General features: G+C 39.1%; 1 protein-coding gene across 1 annotated transcript in view; it reads left to right on the plus strand.

The window, feature by feature from the left end:
* Positions 1 to 20135, plus strand: part of lama2 (laminin subunit alpha 2) — a 196910-nt gene that overhangs the window by 126382 nt on the left and 50393 nt on the right. Inside the window, exons 25-35 of the mRNA XM_022765994.1 lie at positions 887 to 1018; positions 1933 to 2037; positions 5280 to 5423; positions 10555 to 10731; positions 10976 to 11161; positions 11415 to 11533; positions 11937 to 12054; positions 14224 to 14376; positions 18457 to 18581; positions 18822 to 18908; positions 19128 to 19321. Coding sequence (XP_022621715.1) covers positions 887 to 1018; positions 1933 to 2037; positions 5280 to 5423; positions 10555 to 10731; positions 10976 to 11161; positions 11415 to 11533; positions 11937 to 12054; positions 14224 to 14376; positions 18457 to 18581; positions 18822 to 18908; positions 19128 to 19321 — 1540 coding nt within the window. The remainder of the gene's footprint in view (positions 1 to 886; positions 1019 to 1932; positions 2038 to 5279; positions 5424 to 10554; positions 10732 to 10975; positions 11162 to 11414; positions 11534 to 11936; positions 12055 to 14223; positions 14377 to 18456; positions 18582 to 18821; positions 18909 to 19127; positions 19322 to 20135) is intronic.

The following is a 20135-nucleotide window of genomic DNA, read 5'->3' on the forward strand; positions in this document are numbered from 1 at the left end:
GTCTCAGTTTACCAGCAGATTGATCTGGGAGAGTACATCAGGACAACAAAGAGGGATGCAACAAATCTAAGTGGCGCTACACAAACATGAAAAAGAACCAAAAGCAACAGAGCAAAGTGAAACACAGACAAAGGCTAAAATTTAGAACGGAATAGTAAAATAGTCAGTAAAGTACAACGGGAGAGAGTGGAACTGAGCAAAATACATACACATCAAATTGTTAAGTGTTAAACATTGAATTATTTTAACATTTAATATTCTGTATGTGAATAGATGGTTGCCCCAGAGCCATGTGCGCTTCATGAAAATCAATATCGACACTAACAATGAAAAATTGAGTTCAGAATCACCTGTAAGCGTGAACACTGTTCAGTGTTTACATAAGTCTGCCCCAGCAGAAGGAATTTAACACTGAAGATGATTCTGCTGCAGTTGTTCTCTTTCACCAGACACAAACTTGCAGCTCCTCCGCTTATGTTTGTGATTGTGTGTCTGCAGCCGTTGCATCACAGCAAATATGCCAAACATCTATTTTTATAGTGTTTGGATTTTAATAGCACTTAACAGCAATGTTGTTCGTTCCTTAGTAAGAACACTATGCAACAACAGTGCTTTGGTATTGACAGGTTTTAGTTTTAAGGGTGTTTTCAAACATATGACCTTTGAACTTAAATCAACTCAAATTTAACTTTTTACGCCTATTTGACAATATTACCTCATGCATCTTCTCTTCAAGTTGACTATTTTCTGCACTGCTGGACCAAGACCAGATTAGCTGCATTGCACTTTACAAGAAAACGTGTCTGTGGGATCTAATGTCTGATTGATTTTATTCAAAGTTTTGTATTAATTTTGTCTTTGTGTTTGTGAATGTGTGCGTATGTAGGAGTGTGGCTGCAGTGCGATCGGCTCAGTGTCCCTGCAGTGTAACATCAACACGGGCTGCTGCTTATGTCGGGACTCCTTCAGAGGAGAGAAATGCAATGAATGTCAAATTGGATACAGAGACTTTCCTCAGGTAAATGATCCATGTTAATACTGCCAATATTACTATTAGTATTAGTTTGTTTCTATTGAGATCAACAGGGATTAAGAGTCTGCGTTACTCTACTAGGACAAGGGAGATGTCCATAGACCCGATGATGCCATTATAATGGGTTTTATGAGGCTCAATAAAAGGATTTGTTCCCTGGTTAATAGAAGCTTAATGGTGTCACCACACCATGTCTTTTTTAATACTGAAGTCATCTTTATACCAGAGCCAAAGTTTTAGCATAGCTTCAGGTGGTATTTCTTAGACAGTGGTACCTCACTTGAAGATGCTATACAGAAATATACTGGCCGGTACTGGCTACAAGTGTAATTCAACTACACATGGTAACAATATTTACCCTCGATTCCAAGGGACACCAGTTTTAAACAAATCTTTAAGAAACACCATGTTCGTTCAAACTTCAGAGAATTTTACATTTCTGCCACATTTTCCGCTTCATATAAATATTCTCAATTTGAAGGCTGCAACTTTCTTTCAGTAGACATCAAAAAGGCCATATATACACTCACAATCAAATTTGATATTTTATATTTGCCTCATTGTGTAGCTATATTCAAAGTAGAGGAAACATGCATAGGTTTTCATGATCCTGTTGGGAAGTCAGTGTTCAGAGAAAAAAGTTACACTTATAGGAACTCGGTAATCTCAGTCAACTGGTAAAATAACTGGACATCCCTGTGTTTGGTGTTCGCCTGAACCTCAGTGATGCTTCAACTGACATGGGAGTGAGAAGATAATGGCAACATTTTCATTTTGGAGTGAAGTTTAATGGTTTGGTGAAGCATAAAGCTAGGACACACTCTGCTGGCTCCTCTCTGAGCCTGTTATGTTGTTGATAACGTAAGCTTGGCGTTGTCTTGCCTCCACATTTCCCACAGTGCACCCAGTGCGAGTGTAACATCTCAGGATCGGACAGCCAGACCTGTGACCTGGAGAGAGGAGTGTGTGCCTGTGCTGATCGAACGGGAAAATGTAGCTGCAAGGTACAGCATTAAAATTACTCACAAAAATACACACACTTTTACTTGTAATGGCCACGTTCACACATGATGGTAAAAAATAGTTTTTGCCTTTTATTTTTCATTTTCCAAACAAGACACTGAAGAGTTTCATGTTTATGTACAGAGAAAAAATGAACATGAAAAATATACATGATTATACATGTGATTCTGTATTTATATATCTCAAACTGATAAAAAAAAAAGACAAAAAAAAACAGGTCACCCAGAAATGAACCTGTCTCCCATTTGCTGAGAAAAACATGACGGTGGATTTCTCCAGCAACCAAATTGTGTTTTGTTTGTACTTAACACAAGAAATATGCAATGCAGCTGCAAAATCGTAGTTGATTGCAAGTCATAACAGCGATCCCAACAGTATAATGACCACTGACATTCAGCCCGCCAACAGCACAGTATGTTTCAGAAAGCCAGCTTTAAGTCAATGACAACATCTGTGAGAAAAACAATGTGGTGTTTATTATTTTGAATCCTGCCTGGAGATGATAGTTTGGATTTTAAATATCAATACAGATTGAAAAACTGCTGTACATGCTTTCTCTGTCTTTTCTGTGTGTGTGTGTGTGTGTGTGTGTGTGTGTGTTCAGTCCGTACATGTTACAAAACTGAGTACGACAGGCATCTTAGTTTGCGTACATATATACATTTTCAGTCTTTTCTTCTATAGTTAAATGTGTGTGTTAAGTGTGTGTGGATGAGATGTCATCTCCTCTCTTCTACCTTGTTTTTGACAGTCTGTCATCACACAAGCAGACACACTATAAATCCCTATTACATTTGTAAACAACAGACTATAGAGTGACTGAAAAGAAACGCCATTACCACATTTTTCTAGGTGCACATAGATACTGTATATTGAATACATTTTCTCTATTCTTGTATCAGTGTTGCAGTTTAACATTCGAACACAAGAAAATATTTTGTTAAGTTTTCACAGTCACTGTAGTGGTTTCATATCACACTGCAAAGGGTCAGTTCATCTTCATGTTATTTAACCTTGTACAGTCCTTTTGAAACCTTAAGTGGCAAAAATGACACAAGTAGGTGAAATGACTTGACTTTGACATGGTTTGCAGAACAAAATATGAATCCCATAATCCTACTTGTGGGATCTTCAGTACTTTAAGAAGTATGATTAAGATTTACATTCTTTTTTTTTTCTTTTTTTTAAAGCAGGCAAAGTTGTGTTTTTGATAGTAGGCTGCATGATTTGTCCAGACAGATATCCCTGCTAATTTACGTAAATTGTGTTTGAATTACACCATTTATATATAGAATTAAATTAAGCTTCCAGAATAGTAGTAAAGTGTCCTTATGTCTAATGTCAAGGGCAGTTTAGAGAAATATGGATCTCTTGATTAACAGTCAACCAGTTTTTTCTTTTTTTTTCAAACAGAGGACAGGTCATACACCACCATTCAGTTAGTGTTTATTTTCTGTACGTGTGTGTGCGCGTGCGTGCGCCTGTGTGTGTGTGTTTGATTTGTATTGGTAAAAGTAGTAAATGTTACATATGAGAGAACCCGAGATGGTTTGATATTCTGATCCTCCCTGTCACCACCTTATCTCTCTCTCCCCGTCTCCTTGACACACACACACACAAAAACACACATATATATTCAATATATGGCACACCCAGACTGGAGACACCTTTCATCCCTGCTGTCACTTGGTGATCACATTATTCCTTATAGACAGTGACAAATGCTAAAACAAACTTTTGCATAAACACACGCACTGACACACATACACGCACACAAACATACACACACATCTGATTCATGGCCTGTAATGAGGCTTCAGATCACCGAGTGTCATCTTCACTCTGAGCAGGCAGGAGGTTGACTGCCTGTCACTCAAACAGTCATTTGTCACCTGGTACCTGTCTCTCACCTGTTATTTCTGCTGCCTGTGACATGCTATCCTGGTTACCTGTCTCTCTGCCTCCCTGTACCTCTCCTTCTATAAATGTATGTGATCTACCTTCATTTTCTTTTAGCAGAAATCAACATGCAGCCCTGGGGTTTTAGCATACAAAGACTGTTTATAATGTCATAGCTTCTGCTGAAAAAATTCTTAAGTCACAAACTCCATCTTTTCCCCCATTCTCTGTTTTTATATGATTGTAATTTGAATAACTCTGGGTTTTGAAGTGTTGTTGGACAAAACATTGGATTTTAAAACATCACCATGATGGGCATTTTTTTCAGTATTTTGCGATCTTATAGTCCACAATCTCAAAATGGTGAGATTTTAGTCTCTGCAACCTTTGTAATAAAATAATGACCTCTATTGACATAAAATGATGGTTTATTCCATCACCATACCTGCACACTCTCTTCTGTTGTTCTTGGTCCTTACTCACTAACCTGCAGGACTTTTTGACAGAACTCAGCATTAATTGGATGATGTTTTGTTGACAGCACTGTAAGCCTTTTCTCAGCAGAGAGAAGGCTTAATACACAGCCCTGTCCACACTCCCATTTTAGACCAGTCAGCTCTCAGCTTATTTACTGAAAATGTAAACATTCAGTGCAGCTGCAAAGCACCAGAAGTGATATTCTTATTTCTTGCTCATTGCAGCAAAGCCATCAAATGCATTTTGCGTTTTTCTGTGTGGTATTGGTTGGATGTAACTTTGTGTATAACGTAGCCAAATAATAACCAATTAAAGAGTGTGAAACAATCGAACTGTTTCTCCTCAGATGAGTGTAAACAGCTCAACCAGAGTCAAGGTTAGAGATACACTTTTTCAACAAAAGGCCTTGAAGTCAGACCCACATCTAGTTATCTGTCCTGCTGAAGTGTCCTGATGCAAATCCTAAAAGCACCACTGCAGGAGTGATGTTCTGCTGCTCCATCCACTTTCTGAACTCCTGCAGGACAGAACATTGAAACTGTATCATGTTATGACATATTAATTGTATATATGTTGATAGATAAATAAATAAAGGATTAGATGCTTTCCAAATTTGGATTGCATTTCTCATAAGTGGCCCATGTCCCTGCATTGTGCTGTTTTCAGATCAATTTTAGTTTGTAGCCTCAGAGTAAAGTTCTACATTGATCATCAGCTGGGTTGACTTTGCAGTTTTCAGTGTTGTCACATGACTTTCCAAAAAATGAATTTGGTATTGAAATAATGTTAAAAAGTCATTAAAGAATCCCAAAAACTAACCTATGTGTGTTTTCCTGTGTTATTCAAGGCCAATGTGGAGGGACACAACTGTGACCGCTGTAAGCCCGACACGTTTGGATTGTCAGTACGAAATCCGCTGGGCTGCAGCAAGTGTTACTGTTATGGGCTCACACAGTCCTGCACAGAGGCACAAGGACTGATCAGGATGTGGGTGAGTAAACATATCTTTATTGTTTTACTTCTTTCCTTTCAGTTTTTAGTTTAACAGAAGCAGCACCCACTCTTTTTATTTTTTTAATGTTTCACAGATGTAAGACAAAAACAGCTGCTTTTGCTGGACCGGTCTAATTATTTGTGATGTGAAATCAATTCAGAGACACAATTTAGGGATTTTGCTGTTGTATATTATGACAAAAAACACGGGTTGAGAGTGTGAGAGTGCCACCAACGGCTATTGCAAAACTTTATTTAGCTTTCACAAACAAATATGTCCCATTAAATATGTTAATGTTGCTCCATCTCCTAAACCCTCGTGATGTCACTAATAACTTTAAAGAGTAGTTTCTGACCTGCCTCTTTGTTCGCTTACGCTCTCTCCTGCCGCTAATGTATAATCAAAAAAAGTCTAACCAGTAGCTGGCTGTAAGCTGTACTTGCTGTACAGACTTCCTGTGCCAGCTTCCTTGCTGAGACAACACGTTTGACGGCTGGCTACCTGCAACTGACTCGAAATTATACCAATGTTGTAAGCTTCATGTCTTCATTGGTCATTATTTATGGATGATCAGAGGCTAATTCAATAATTTAAAGTTCGTAGATCTAATTATAGGCTGCTTATCTTTTGCCCCGCAGAAAACCAATGATGGTAGTTAGTTTTTGCAGCCTAGCTGGCAGCTGTTGATTTGTGCTATGTTACAAATATGAAATTAAAAAGAAGGTGGGGTGATATTTACAAATATGATGTAAGTGGGAATCACAGACCAGACTCAAAATGTCTAATGAGAGGGCAATTGGTTTTGTTACCTTCAGCTCGGCCTCAGGCCCTGAAAGGTGTAGTAGATTTTCAAGATTGACAATTGCATATATACACAGCATGTTAAATGTTTGCAGTATTTTGTACAGCATCATGTATATATGTTTTTAAGGGGGGGTTTAGGTTTTGTTTTAACAAATATAAATCTTTTCTACACTTGGATTTCTCATGCATATTTATTGTAAAGGTGTGGTTGATTTACAACTACAAACTTATTGTGATGTTCACAAACTATTATTTGTGAACATCACTTTACAAGCTCAAAATCTTATTGACCATAGTTTGAGCATATACAACTAGCATGCCTTCTGCTTCAAAATCATTAAAATACAAACATGAGTGTGAACTTTATGTTGCAGGTACAAGTTTTGAGTCAAAAACAGAGGAATGTAAGTCACCCCATCAGACAGTCAGCAAATTAACAATCAGTTGTTGAGTGGCAGCCTGTTTTTAATAAAGGCTCCTCATCTCAGAAACAGTTGCCATCAGCAATAAATGGGCGTTTCCGTGGTAACTGTAGAGTTTTCGGTTGGAGTGTAGTGAGAGGTTTCATTTGAACGACAAACATTCACTTCATTTATTGTTGACAGAGGGAGAGAGAGAGAGAGCGAGCAAGAGGAGAGCTGGACAGAGAGAAAGACAGAAAAAATGGCGAGTTTATTGGAAAGTGGGAGATTTTCTCTGAACCACTGAATCGTGAGATTACACTGAGTGGAGTGGGACACACACACACACACACATACACACACACACACACACACACACACACACACACACACACACAGTCACCATATCTACACAGCATACACATACAGTACACAAACACAGTACACATGCATTCACATTCACAAACATATAAACTCACACTGCAAGGGATTACAGAGGTTAGGGGCAAGAGACACACACACACACACACACACACACACACATTCTGCCATACCTACATACACAGCCTATTTTGTGGTATTTATCTCTGTTGGGAGAACTGTGTAACTGTATGAATATTTACTGGTTGTTAAATACTGCTGTGAAGATCTGCACTTATATAATTAAGTAACATGTATAAGGAACTGAGATAAGATCAAAGCTCTGACGAGAAAAAAAACAGAATACTTTGAAGAGGATTCTCTTCTCCATAAGCGTAGTCTAATTAGATTACTAATTGGTAACTTATCCAGTCATAGGGTGCTGAACTGTGAAGTAAAGGAAGCATTAAATAAAAAGTCCTGAACAAACAAAATGACTGATACTATCGATAAGTCAGTAACTGTTAGCTCTGAATGTTAAAAAATGTCTATGAACCCGTAACTTCCTGAAACATATTAATCCCTTGGACGTGTTGAATTTTGCATGTGGTTCTTTCCGTAACAATCCTTTCATAACAAAAAGCACCTATTTCTAAATAAGTCATTACCTGAAAAATGAAGCCAGCAATCTTATGCCTCCCATGTCTAAACATGGTTTTATGACCTTACAACGGATTGAGAACCCTTCTTACAGAAAGTGTATAAAAACTCTGAATTATAATAATAATTATTATAATAATTATATAGCTGTTACATTAGAATTATAAAGGTCTACTGAATATGGGCATACAGTGTAAGAGACGCATCATTTCTCAGTCTGTACACTCTGAGCCAGACTGTGGGTTTCTTCTTCTTCTTCATCTCATACTTCATCAGAACAGTTTGTGAATTAGTAATAGATTTTTTTTTCAGTTATCACATTAAAACAAAGGAATAACAGTCTTTCTGAAGTTTGAACATTTTCAGCCTTATTCTAGTTGTTAGGATGAACTTAATCATCAGTGTTGCCTTTTTCAATGAACCATAAACCCATGACTTGTTTTTGCTACTGATACTCGATATACAGTATATCAGAAAGATTCCAGGCTCTGCAAGCGATTTTTAGACTTTATCCTCTAAATAAATATATTCTAACTATCAACTGAAGCAAGTAACAATGTCCTACCATAACTCACGTTAGTTAGTAATGCCCATGATGTCTGCAGGCTCTTCTTAGCAGTATTTTTTTTGAAGCAACAGCTCAAATTTGGAATTTATGACATACAAAAGTTTTTTGTTACTGTTCCTGTTACTTATTTGGTTTCAAAGTTGTATCAAAGAAATTGCAAATGACAAACCAGATACAGTGTGTAAATGTTTGGAATTGAATTCATTTTAACTAATAGTATCAGAAATTGGCAATTTTCCATTCCACATGCGACTTCCTCTCTGTTATGCAGCCAGTATTGCCAGTGTGCCCAAGCTATAGTAACTTAATAGATTTCATATTCTGTCCACTCAGCCAAAGACCACTGTTTCATAATGCCTGGGATATTATTCACACAATATCCACATATCAGCACAGCTGGACTATTGTTGCTGGACCACACTGGCAATAGAGTAGAGATCCAGGCTCAAACAGATGAATCTATTTTTAAAATCGGTCCACTCAACCACAACCCACAGTCAATAATAAACCCTGATATTATTCAAGTAATATTGAAATATCAACAAATAAAGAGGGAGACGGAGAGAATGAGAAAGAAAGGGCAAGATTTTCTCCAGACTCTCAGTAATAACTCAGATATGATTAGAAGGCTTGAGACAGAGCGATACCATTAGTTTCAGGTAATATTCAGAATGGAAAGACATTTACATTAACAGATTTTGACCACTAATATAAATGCCAGCTAAGAAGCAATCCTCACACTAACTGCAAAAAGAAACAAAGTTTTTCAGTTAGACTTTGTCTTATTAACATTAACACTTTAAACACTATAAAGTCCTGGGTCAGGGTCTTGTGCTTTTTCAGATGATGTACAGTGTGCACAGATGTATTCCCATCACCACAAGATTACATAAAAAGGGGGAAAATGCTATTTTTTTTCTCATGCCTTTAATATTTCCAATGTCACACATTTATGGGATTATATACAGTGTAACACATAATCATACATTAAACTGTTCAGATGTGGCTTGACTAAAGCTGAGGGGAGCAAAGGTGTTTGGTTACACAACATATTCTGTGACTCCTGCAACAGGATTCCTACTTAAATCCCATTAGATTCAGCTGAAGAGTGAAGATCGCTTTCCAATAAATAACAGATAAATATTCTCAGAGTGTTCAAATTAGTTTGACTGTTTCACAGAAAAAGGTTGAAAAGAGCTGCATAGATCTATCGTCATTAGTCTGGATATTCCATAATCCTCTGTGCCCACAGATGAAACAAGACACCAAGGAAAGAAACGAAAGATACTGAAATTTTCTGTAACAAGACAGGACTCTCAGACAAAAAAAAAAAGAAATCTATATCTGCCAGAGTCAAAGAGTGGTGAGGGTGGAGCGTTGTTTGAGTCAGGAGGTGAGGAAAAAATGAAATTATGTTGCAGAACACTGACACCACACACGTGACTCACGTACACTTGATTTACAGGGTTGTGTTATCTATGAACCAAAACCTGTGTGATTTCATGATAAAATATTCTGCCCACCCATATTTGTACATAATGTTGTATCTTGTTGAGTTTGCAAGAAATGTTGCGGCTTACCCAAGACTGTGTGAAAGGTGTACCTCACCAGAATCTCGCATCTCTGAGTCTATTACTTGATCCCAAATGCCAGTTAAAAAAGCTTGTACTCGCAACAGAACATCAATGATTGGTAGCAATTTAACACCATTTAAACTAATCATTGTACTTGTACAGCAAACTGTATCCACCCATATGCTCAGCATATTTGGTATGATATATCCAGTTGTATGATACAACACTTCCGGAGAATGGTAATATTCTCTTAAATAAAAAGTGTTCACTTCTTGAGATTAATCTAGGGTTCAACAGAGCATTACAATAAAGGTCCCATATTTTAACACTTATAACTGTACACTTATGGTGTTGGGGAAAAAAAAGATTTGATTCGATTCTACCCCCGCTTTTATGTCCCAGCCACACGGTCAGAATTTGCTGCAAGGCAGAAGTAACCGCTGGTCACAGCTCATTAGATCTGTGATGACCAGCACACCTCTGTTTGCCCTGATAGCGTCCGCACCGCATCCACAAAATGTTTTTACTCAACGTTTCAACGGAGTCGTATAGACCCTGGTTCTGTATGAACTCGAAAAGACTGACTCGCAACAGGTTGAGTCTCCAAAACATAAAATATGGGGGAGCTAGAGGAATGGCAGTACTAAGCAACGTCATATTTTCATAGCTTTTATTTTACACCATTTTAGTTCATAAAAAATGTGTTTTCATGATACTGGACCTTTTTAATGTTGAAATCATTGTTGTGTGCCCTACTTCAGTTGACCCTGAAGCCAGAGCAGACGGTGCTCCCCCTGGTGGATAAATCCAACACTGTCGAGACGAGGAGAGGAGTGAGCTTCCAGCACCCTGAGATTCTCGCCCATGCAGAGCTGGTCACTTCAACTCTCTCTGAACCCTACTACTGGAAGCTGCCGGAGCAGTTCAGAGGCTCTATGGTAGGAAACCGCCCAGTGTTTCTTGACTGTACACATGTTAATGACCGGGAAGTACTTTTTTTTTTTTTTATTGTTTCTTAATTTTAATTATTTTTAATTCCCTGACTAAACAGTAAGATTTGGTTCATCCCAACTCAAGGGTGGATTTCAGAAAGAGAGAGAACAAGCCAGAATGAAGAAAAATGACCACCATGGTAGATCAGCACTGTTTTGGTGATGTCTTTAATCACTTCTATGTCTTTAGATCACGGCATATGGTGGCCAGTTGAAATATGCAGTGTACTACGAGGCCAGAGATGAAACTGGTCCTTCGTCCTATGAGCCTCAGGTCATCATTAAGGGCGGTCCCAACCGCAGCATTGTGATGACTCGCCACATACCAGGACTCCAGATTGGTCAGCTCACCCGCCATGAGATCGACATGACAGAGGTACAGTAAGGCTTTATATAAAAGTTAAATATTGAAAAATAATTGCAGAAAATAACTGACACTAACTTTTATTAGATAACAAATAAAAAAATAATAGACCTCTTGGCAAGCTCTGTCTGTCAATACAAACAACATCTATTACATTGATAATAGACTGCAATGGTCAAATTGATTTCTCAGTGTATTCAGTGATTTGTGTGTGTGTGTGTGTGTGTGTGTGTGTGTGTGTGTGTGTGTGTGTGTGTGTGTATAGCATGAGTGGAAGTACGCAGATGGCAGGTCCATGACTCGAGAGGACTTCATGGACATTTTGTTCTATGTGGACTACATCCTAATTAAGGCATCACACGGCAACTTGATGAGACACAGCCGGTAACGCACACTCACACACACTTTGCACACACACATTGCACACACAGTTCCCTCTGGCTCCACAGAGTGTTGTCCATTAATAAATGTGAAATTTGATAGTTGGCTAAATGATCACCTATGGGAAAAATCTCCCTCTCATTTTTATCTCAAGGTGTAATAATGAATACCGTCTCCACTAAAGGCCTTTTCCACAGCAGAAACATTATAACGTTCTGCTAATAATCATCATAGTTCTATCTGGATATCCCTTATTATATGTATAATATAATCTTCTTGTATGTCTGCTGTGACATGATGAAAGGCAAGTACCTTAGCTTCAGAATTTCTGAATGTCCCGACAGACAAACGGTTGTAAAGCCATTGTCATTACATCACCGTATTGCTGGGTTTTTGTCTCTCTCAGTATTTCAGAGATCAGTCTAACAGTGGCTGAGGAAGGACGATCGACCAAAGAGAGTGAGAAAGCCCATCAGATAGAAAAATGTGACTGTCCACTCGGATACTCTGGACTCTCTTGTGAGGTGCGTACACAGCTAAACACACACACACACACACACACACCTACAAGAAAACCCACATGTTGTTACTAAGAAGTCCAGTACAGGTGATCAGTGGTTGTAGTAGCCTGCAGGCAGTTCCACAGCATTTGTGAGTGATTATATTTTAAATTTCTCTGAATAGCTTTATTTTAAAGTGCATTCAGTACCGTACAAATGCAAATGGGAAACTGCCGCTTCGTTAAGAAAAGATGTCAACAGTAACTGATCAAAACTAGATGTTTGAAGCCAGTAATGATATTGATATCCAAGAGATGAATAAAATCAAGTAACAATGTATTGGCAGATATTTGTTTTTTAACATGATCACAAGGGAAAAAGTTACCTTAAACAATTGTACCCAACATATTACTGAGCAGCACATTTTACAGTTGAGACAGTTTGAGACACTTCAAACATAACTTTGGCATATCTTTCCTGCAATATCTGATACCTGTTAACCAACATATACACCACAGCTGATATGAGATAAAATTATCCAAATCAAAACATGTCAAATAAAATCACCTTCGAGCATCAGTTAGAAACTAACAGTGCTGGTCTGGACTCTTGCCAGGATACAGGTCGCAGGAGGCTCGGTTTGCTCTCGCTCGAGGCTTTTTTATGTAACGTAGAAGATTTTTTGTTGGTGGAAGCTAGGAGATATGAAACCATCATTCACAATAGAGCCAGTGAATATCAATGTAAAATACATCAGTAAGTTTCTGTAACTCAGTATTGTTAATGACTCGTGATGAAAGTTCTTGAGTGCAGCAGCTAAAGGCAGACTTCATTAGATCAAATAAAATATCAGAGACAAGAAAATACGAAGTATTGTACAGTGAGAATATTACAAAAGTTAAATGACAGTGTTTGTGGTAACACGAGTTCAAAACCTACAATTTGTCTCTAACGTGGTGACATACATTAATACAAACATTAATTACAGAGTGAGCTGAACTCTCTGCTCAGAGAGATGATTGTTTTTTTTCTGTGTGTGCTGTGCCTTTCTGCTGAGAGAGAATGTAAACATGGAGGTCATAGCCTCAGCTTTCAATAGTATCTCACAAGCTTCCAATTTACATTTATTTCAGTTTTAAGCCTCGGCGACGCTTTTCAGACTCTTTGCTTTGCCCAGCCAGGATTAAGCCTCACTGAGCGCTTCCTCCACTCACTTTTGATTTTGTCAAAGCAATTGACTTTCAGCTGCTTCCAGCTCCTTCTCTTAAGCCACAGAAAGCATATAGCAGTAACTCAATCTTTAGTTTAATGAGGATTTTGTAGAGACAGCTTATGACATATGGAGGCAACAGTTCTGGGCAATTCCACTGGACGACGACGCCTGAGAGTCATTTAGGTATTATTGTATTAATCTCAAAGGGGTACGTGAGTTACCCCCAAACTTTTAACTATATTTTTCAACCTCTGTTTCACTTTGTCGCTGTTTCTCGGAGTGCACAGAAGCAGCCATCTATATTGCCTGAAAAAGAATTATCAGTGCACATAATTTAGAAACTACATATACTGTTGAAAAAGCGCCAAATGGAAGCCAAATAGCAAACGGTAGCTAAACTTGAAATGTTCAGGTCGTAGAGGGCTTGGCTGACAGATGGCCGTTCTATTTGTAGCTGCCGCCGTTGTTAATAAAGTATTTTTAAACAAGCGTTTAGCGCTAGCAGAGGGAACAGATGGGTCTTTAAATGGACTCCATTAATTATTACTGAACAGGAGAGAGAGGCCGAGAGAGTTACCTTGCATGTGTATGCCTGTGTGTGTGTGTGTGTGTGTGTGTGAGAGAGAGTTGTGAGGGTATGTGCAGGTGTGGGCATGTGTGTGTTAAAAGTTACTGAAGGGAATAACTCTTAATTGTGCGTGTGTGTGTGAAAGAGAGAGTGGTCAACAGTTGCCTAGAGAAATAACAATTAGGGATAATTGTGTGGGTCCGTGTGTGTGTGTGTGTTGCAATATCATGCACAGTTTGTTTTTTCTATGGGAATAAAAGCTATCAGAACTGGATCTCATATGTATTTGCAACTGTTTTTCAGGTCTTCTAAATCGGTGTCTCTCTTTTTCCCTCTGTGTCTCTCTCTCTCTCTCTCTCTCTCTCTCTCTCTCTCTCTCTCTCTCTCTCTCTCTCTCTCTCTCTCTGTGCAGGAGTGTGCTGCAGGCTTCTACCGTCTTCGCCCCGGTTCCCTGACACCTGCTCCAGCGTCCAGAGTGCCCATCGCTGCCGGCATGGGCAGCTGTGTTCAGTGCCAATGCAGTGGGCACTCTTCCACCTGTGACCCTGAGACATCCATATGCCAGGTAAATGAGTGTGTGTGTGTGTGTGTGTGTGTGTGTCTGTGTGTGTGTGGCCATTCTGCCACTGGAGACCCTCATACAGCCATATGCCAGGTAGCTTGGTGAGAGGAAAAGGTGTGTGTGTTGGGTGTGATGTCAGGTACTGTAATTAGCCCTGCAATAATTAACGACCCCAGGCTTATTCATATTTTGTGTAATTTCCTCTCATCTGGATCTGACCCAAAGCTAGATCTCTACTTTCAGAAAGAGGAGAAGATGGTCTTGAGGATGAAAAGAAAAGAGACGATGAAACGATATACTGTGCAGGTAGAACGCATTAGGGCAAATAAATCTGACCCTCACAGCTTAACATGAAATGTATTCAGCAGGTATTTTCAGGTAAACACTGTTACTGCTCAGGTGCATTCAGGTGTGAAAACTTGCATTAAATGGTTGTATGGTGATTTTCTAACTGGTACCAAAGTTTTGAGTGTGACATCTTTAGCTTTTTTCAGTGCAAGAAAAAAAATACCCCACAAAAAGTTGCAAAAGAGAAATGCTCTGCCTTCATATTAGTTATGATTGTGTGTGTTTTTCCAAAGATTCTGCCTGCATGTCGTCTCTAAACCCAACTGGTGGCTACTGAGATGAATCTCCACATGCCAGTTGTTATCTGTTAGGCACTTCCAGCCTTTTTCACAATCTGGTCAGTTCTGTAGCGAATCGCAATCTGAAGACTTTGGCCTCGGGGAGCAGTTGGTCGCATGCTGTCCAAAAGTCATCTCTCGGATTTGATCTGTAAAAGCCCTGGCAGACTGAGAGAATGTGACTGCTTTGCCATGATTGTACTGCCACGAGTAAACAGTTCACACTGTCAGAAAAATCCATCAACTGAGATTCATTTTGGACTGCTGATGAGGATCCATTTCATTATGTGTTTTGATGTGGTTAGACCACTATTGCACTCAGTAACAATTAAGATAAATCAGTATAACACTTGTAAACAATGGCACCCAGTGGAGCCTTTTAGGAAAAATTATGCTTCTTTTTTTTTTTTTTTTTGCAAATGCTTGCCCATATGATGTTTAACTATTTTTTTTTGAAAGACTTAGTATATAATATATATATAGCAGGTACAACAAGTGCTTTTCCCATCAATAACTGCAGCATTATTACAATCTTTGTCAAAAGCTTGCTTGAGGTGGAGGGCTGGGTTTGGTGTTTGGTCCTGACATGGGTGTGACTTTCTGATTATTGATTGACGGGCATATAAACATGAAAACAAGAAGGATCAGCAATTATATGAAAGGTTTTGCCATAATCTTCACTCTGATTTATTCAATTTGGAATATAACTACCATAGAGCTGTCACTAGCCTAACTGGTAATTTAGAGAGGGCAGTCATTCAACAGATGCCCAACATCGAATCAAATAAACGGTCTCATTTTGTATGGGATGTTTTTCCATTTGAAAGTATTGATTTTAACCATAAGCACTAAACTTTCATGCACCATAAAATCATCCGCATGATAGACTCAAATTAGCATCAACCCAGTGATGAGTTGTGAGTCCCCTCACTCTAGACTGTAGCTTTACTACAGTATGGATGCCAGCGTTTTGTCTCTCCTCCAATGTTCACTGCTTTCTAATTATTTTTATTGTTGTCTTTTCTCCTTTTCTGCAATTCTACCTCATCTCTTTATTTAATCCACTCTCTTTTCCTCTGCTTTCTTCCATCGTTTCTTCTTCCTCCACTCTTCCATACTCTCCTAATTTTCTTTTTCCCTTTTTATCTGCCCCATTCTCATTCCTTTAATTCTCTTCCCTCTTGTCCTCAATTATGTATTTACTCATCCTTTGTGTGCTTTCATCTTTCTGCCATTCTTTTTCTTTTACCCTCAATTCTCTCATTTTTCTTTTCGCCAGCCTTCCTCTACACCACCCTCTTTCTGTTTCGCACCTCTCTTTAATTTACTCTAGTTTTGCCAATTTGTTTCTCTCTTTTTTTACATCTCACCTCCCTCTTCTCGTGTGTTTGATTTCAGTCTCTCTCTGCCTCCCAGCCATTTTTTCCTCGTCCATTTCCATCTCGCTCTCCATAACAGTGTCATTAGCATTTTCTAACCGAGCGGGCTAAATTGAAAATGCTAAACGAGTTTGTTTCTGTGGTAATTAGCGGTAACGAGGAACACAGGAAGTTAATGGAAATGACTTGCCTCGTTAAGAGGCAACTTCCTGTTGCTCTGATTGAAGTTCCCATTTTCAACAAACAAAGCGAACACATAAGACAGGACCCTGGGGATATGAAGCAGAGAGATCTGCATGTTTGTGTTTGTGTACAGTATATAATACATTGTGAGTTTACACTGTGTTTGTGTGTGTGTGTGTGTGTGTGTGTGTGTGTGTGTGTGTGTGTGTGTGTGTGTGTGTGTGTGTGTGTGTGTGTGTGAGAGAGACTGAGTGCACAGTATGTGGGTGTGTGTCAATTGAGTCTGCATCAGTGAGCATTTGCCTGTGTGTTTTTGTGTATACAGCGTGTACATATTTCGCATAGTATTTGTCAGAAAGTATGAGTGTGTGTGTGTGTGTGTGTGTGTGTGTTCAGTTGTATAATAAGCACAGCTGAAAATAAGCTGAAAATAAACAGAAACATCTCTGGATAAGAAAATATTACTGTTGTTTAGTTATGTGTATGGTTGTATATGTCATTGTGACCTCGTGGCTATTCTCATAACAACAGGTGTGTGAATGTAGCTTCAAAGTAAATGAGTATTTCAGATGGCCTGGTTTTGAGAAAGGGAGCTTATTAAACTCTCTGGCGTGTGAGACCACACCTGTCAGCTAACAGCTAGATGTTCGCTGCTGTGCGGGGTCTCACAGCACCTCATCATGCAGGAGTGGGACTGGACCCAAAAAAAAAAAAAAAATCATTACTGTGTATGGACAGCTACATTTCCTAACAGAAGTAGTCCAGACTGGATAAAAGTTTGGCCCTGGAATGGCTCAGAGACTGTGGGTGGCAAAAAGAGTGATTAATGATTTCCCCCACTGCTTCAGTAGAGATGCTCAGCACTGCAGAGGAAGCTGCAATCACACTGGGTTCTTCCCAATGATGGTCTGCATGTGTGTGTGCATGTAAAGACAGCAACTGCTAAAGCAACTTTTCCCTGAAAAATAAAAGTCTGATGAAATGATTTCGACATCTGTGGAGATCATTTTCATCTATTTGTGCCAGCAGCTCCCGACTTTAAAAAGAGATTCAAACTGAAATGACCTTTCTGCCAACATGTTGTCAAACATTTCACTTCCAGTCTCTGGATTTACCACCTCACAGCTGAGCACACCCGTCATCAAAAGTTGCTACTATTATCAAATATTGTGACGTGAGCTGACAGTGGCTAACAATAAGTATGCCACTATTTCTTTAAACTCTTCCTCTGGTGTCGGTGTAAATTAACTAATGATGCCAAGATAATTATCTCACCCCCCCAAAAAAAAGAAAGCAAGCCTCAGTCAGTAATCAAGGAGGGGATGATGAGTGACCTTGTCTGTCGTCTTTTCAATTACTCTTTGTCAAGTCGAGACAATTAGGCATTTACAAGGGATTGTACGCAGCTTAACAGACAAATCTCTTCTTTTCCTTCTCTTTGATTAAAGGAACTAAATATGCTACGATCTGAGCATATACAAGCCCAGGTGCCCATAAACCATTCAAAGTTTGTTTTTTTGTTGTTTTTTGTTGCTCAGGTAAATCTTGTGGCTCGTTTTAAATGTGCCAGTGGCAATATTGAAATACAACAGATAAAAGGGTTGCTTAACTTAATTATTTTAATTAATTAATTTAATTTGAAAATGAGTTTCCTATTTTTTTTAAAGATGAAAAGCTTTCTGGACAAGCCACATGAGGTTTTTACTGTCATTGTCTTAGAGCTGCCTGCGTTATGCTCACACAATCAAATTCATCTTTTTATAACCAACTGCACTCACCAAAGATGGAGAATGATGGGAAATTTAATGCCCAAACATTGGAGTTAGGAGTCATGGAGAGGTTAGAAAATTAATAGAGGTAACATGAATTTCACGTGTGTGTGTTTGTGTGTGTAGAACTGTCAAGACAACACAGAGGGAGATCGATGTGAACGCTGCGCTCCAGGGTTCTATGGAGTGGTCCGAGGTTTTCCCGACGACTGCAAACCCTGCGCGTGTCCCCTTACCAGCCCAGAGAACAAGTACACTCTCTGTGTTTGTTTGTCTTTTTGTTTTTTTTGGTTGTGGATCTCTACGAACTAAAAGTATCACGTGTCCATCATGTGTCATGTTGTCATATTTGCAACATGACATATGTATTTTCTCAGCATTTTTACATGTAGATTGTCAGAGTCTTAAAATATTTATCACATGTCCGATGGTTATGATGTATTTTGTTACTTGAAAAAAATCATTTCTGACAGATCTCTTCCTGTGTCTAGTTTCAGTCCTACCTGTGTAACGGAGGGAATTGATGACTACCGCTGCACCGCCTGTCCTGAGGGATATGAGGGCAAATACTGTGAGAGGTCAGGCATACAGAAAATCCCAACCTTCCCACAATTATTTAACAAACATGAGCTTAGAAATCATTATATTTGAATGTAGGCCAGATGATGAAACAAATGCACAAGGCTATTATTATTGACAATACAGATGTTTAGGTGCTTCAACAGGAATTTTTCTTGCAAGCAACATTAGTAGCTAACTTTTCCCTTCTTGCTATGCCCCCTTCCCCCCTTGTCCAGATGTGCCACTGGTTACCACGGTAACCCAAGGATGCCAGGCAGCCACTGCGAGGAGTGTAAGTGTTCCTTGTGGGGGGCGTTGCCCGGACCATGTGACCCTGTCACGGGCCAATGCCGCTGCAGGGTCGGGGCATCAGGGAGGTCGTGTGACCAGTGCATGGACAGGCATGTGTGTGGACCAGCTGGAATCATCTGTAAGACTAACACACAGTGTTTGCACATCATTATTCTTCATGCTCCTTTTCTTTCTCTTTCTTTTTCTCACTTTTTATTTCTCTTTCTATCACTTTCTTCTCATCCGAAGCTTACAGTTTAAAAAAAAAAAACATTAGAGGCATTAGGAAGCTGCGGGTTTTCTTGGAGATTTGGAATCTTAGTAGCATTAACTGAAATAGAAAATTACCTGAAATAGAAATAAGTATAAAGGCCTCTTTGACTAGTGTACATAAACAGAACTATAGCTGCGGCCCAGCATTCCAACATTGGGTGCCACACTTGATGAACTCGCCTCTCTTCTCTATTTTTTTCTCTTCTGTTCTCCACGCAGCATTGTCACCTGATGTTGTGATTTTTACTTTATTTTGGCAATGAAATGCAAATGAGTCAAACCACTTTCTCCAGTTGCCATGGGAGACAGGGGATCGTGGCAGAAGTCAGATTGAAGTAATTTAGAAAATAATTTCAATGTCATTTGGAGCTAATTTAAACTTAATATGACCATAATGGCAGGGCCAATTCTGTGCCATTAGCATGTCTAGAGGTAAGTGTAGGTGCATGAGTCAGAATATAGAAGAAAAGGTTGTAAGACAGAGGCTGATGTGAAATTGCTGCTGTCAGGTCAGAGAGGAAATTGCTTGCTCAGGTCTTTATGTGTTCAGACACAAAGCGTGTGTTCATAAATTGGCAGTGCGAGTGCTGCAGTGCACCCTGACACCAAACGGGTCGCCACTACGTCCAGACTATAATCACAAGTCCTGATGGTTTACACAGAGTGGAGCAATCAGACTG

Source organism: Seriola dumerili, unplaced genomic scaffold, assembly GCF_002260705.1.
Source record: "Seriola dumerili isolate Sdu_G_001 unplaced genomic scaffold, Sdu_1.0 BDQW01000025.1, whole genome shotgun sequence".
Classification (NCBI taxonomy): domain Eukaryota; kingdom Metazoa; phylum Chordata; class Actinopteri; order Carangiformes; family Carangidae; genus Seriola; species Seriola dumerili.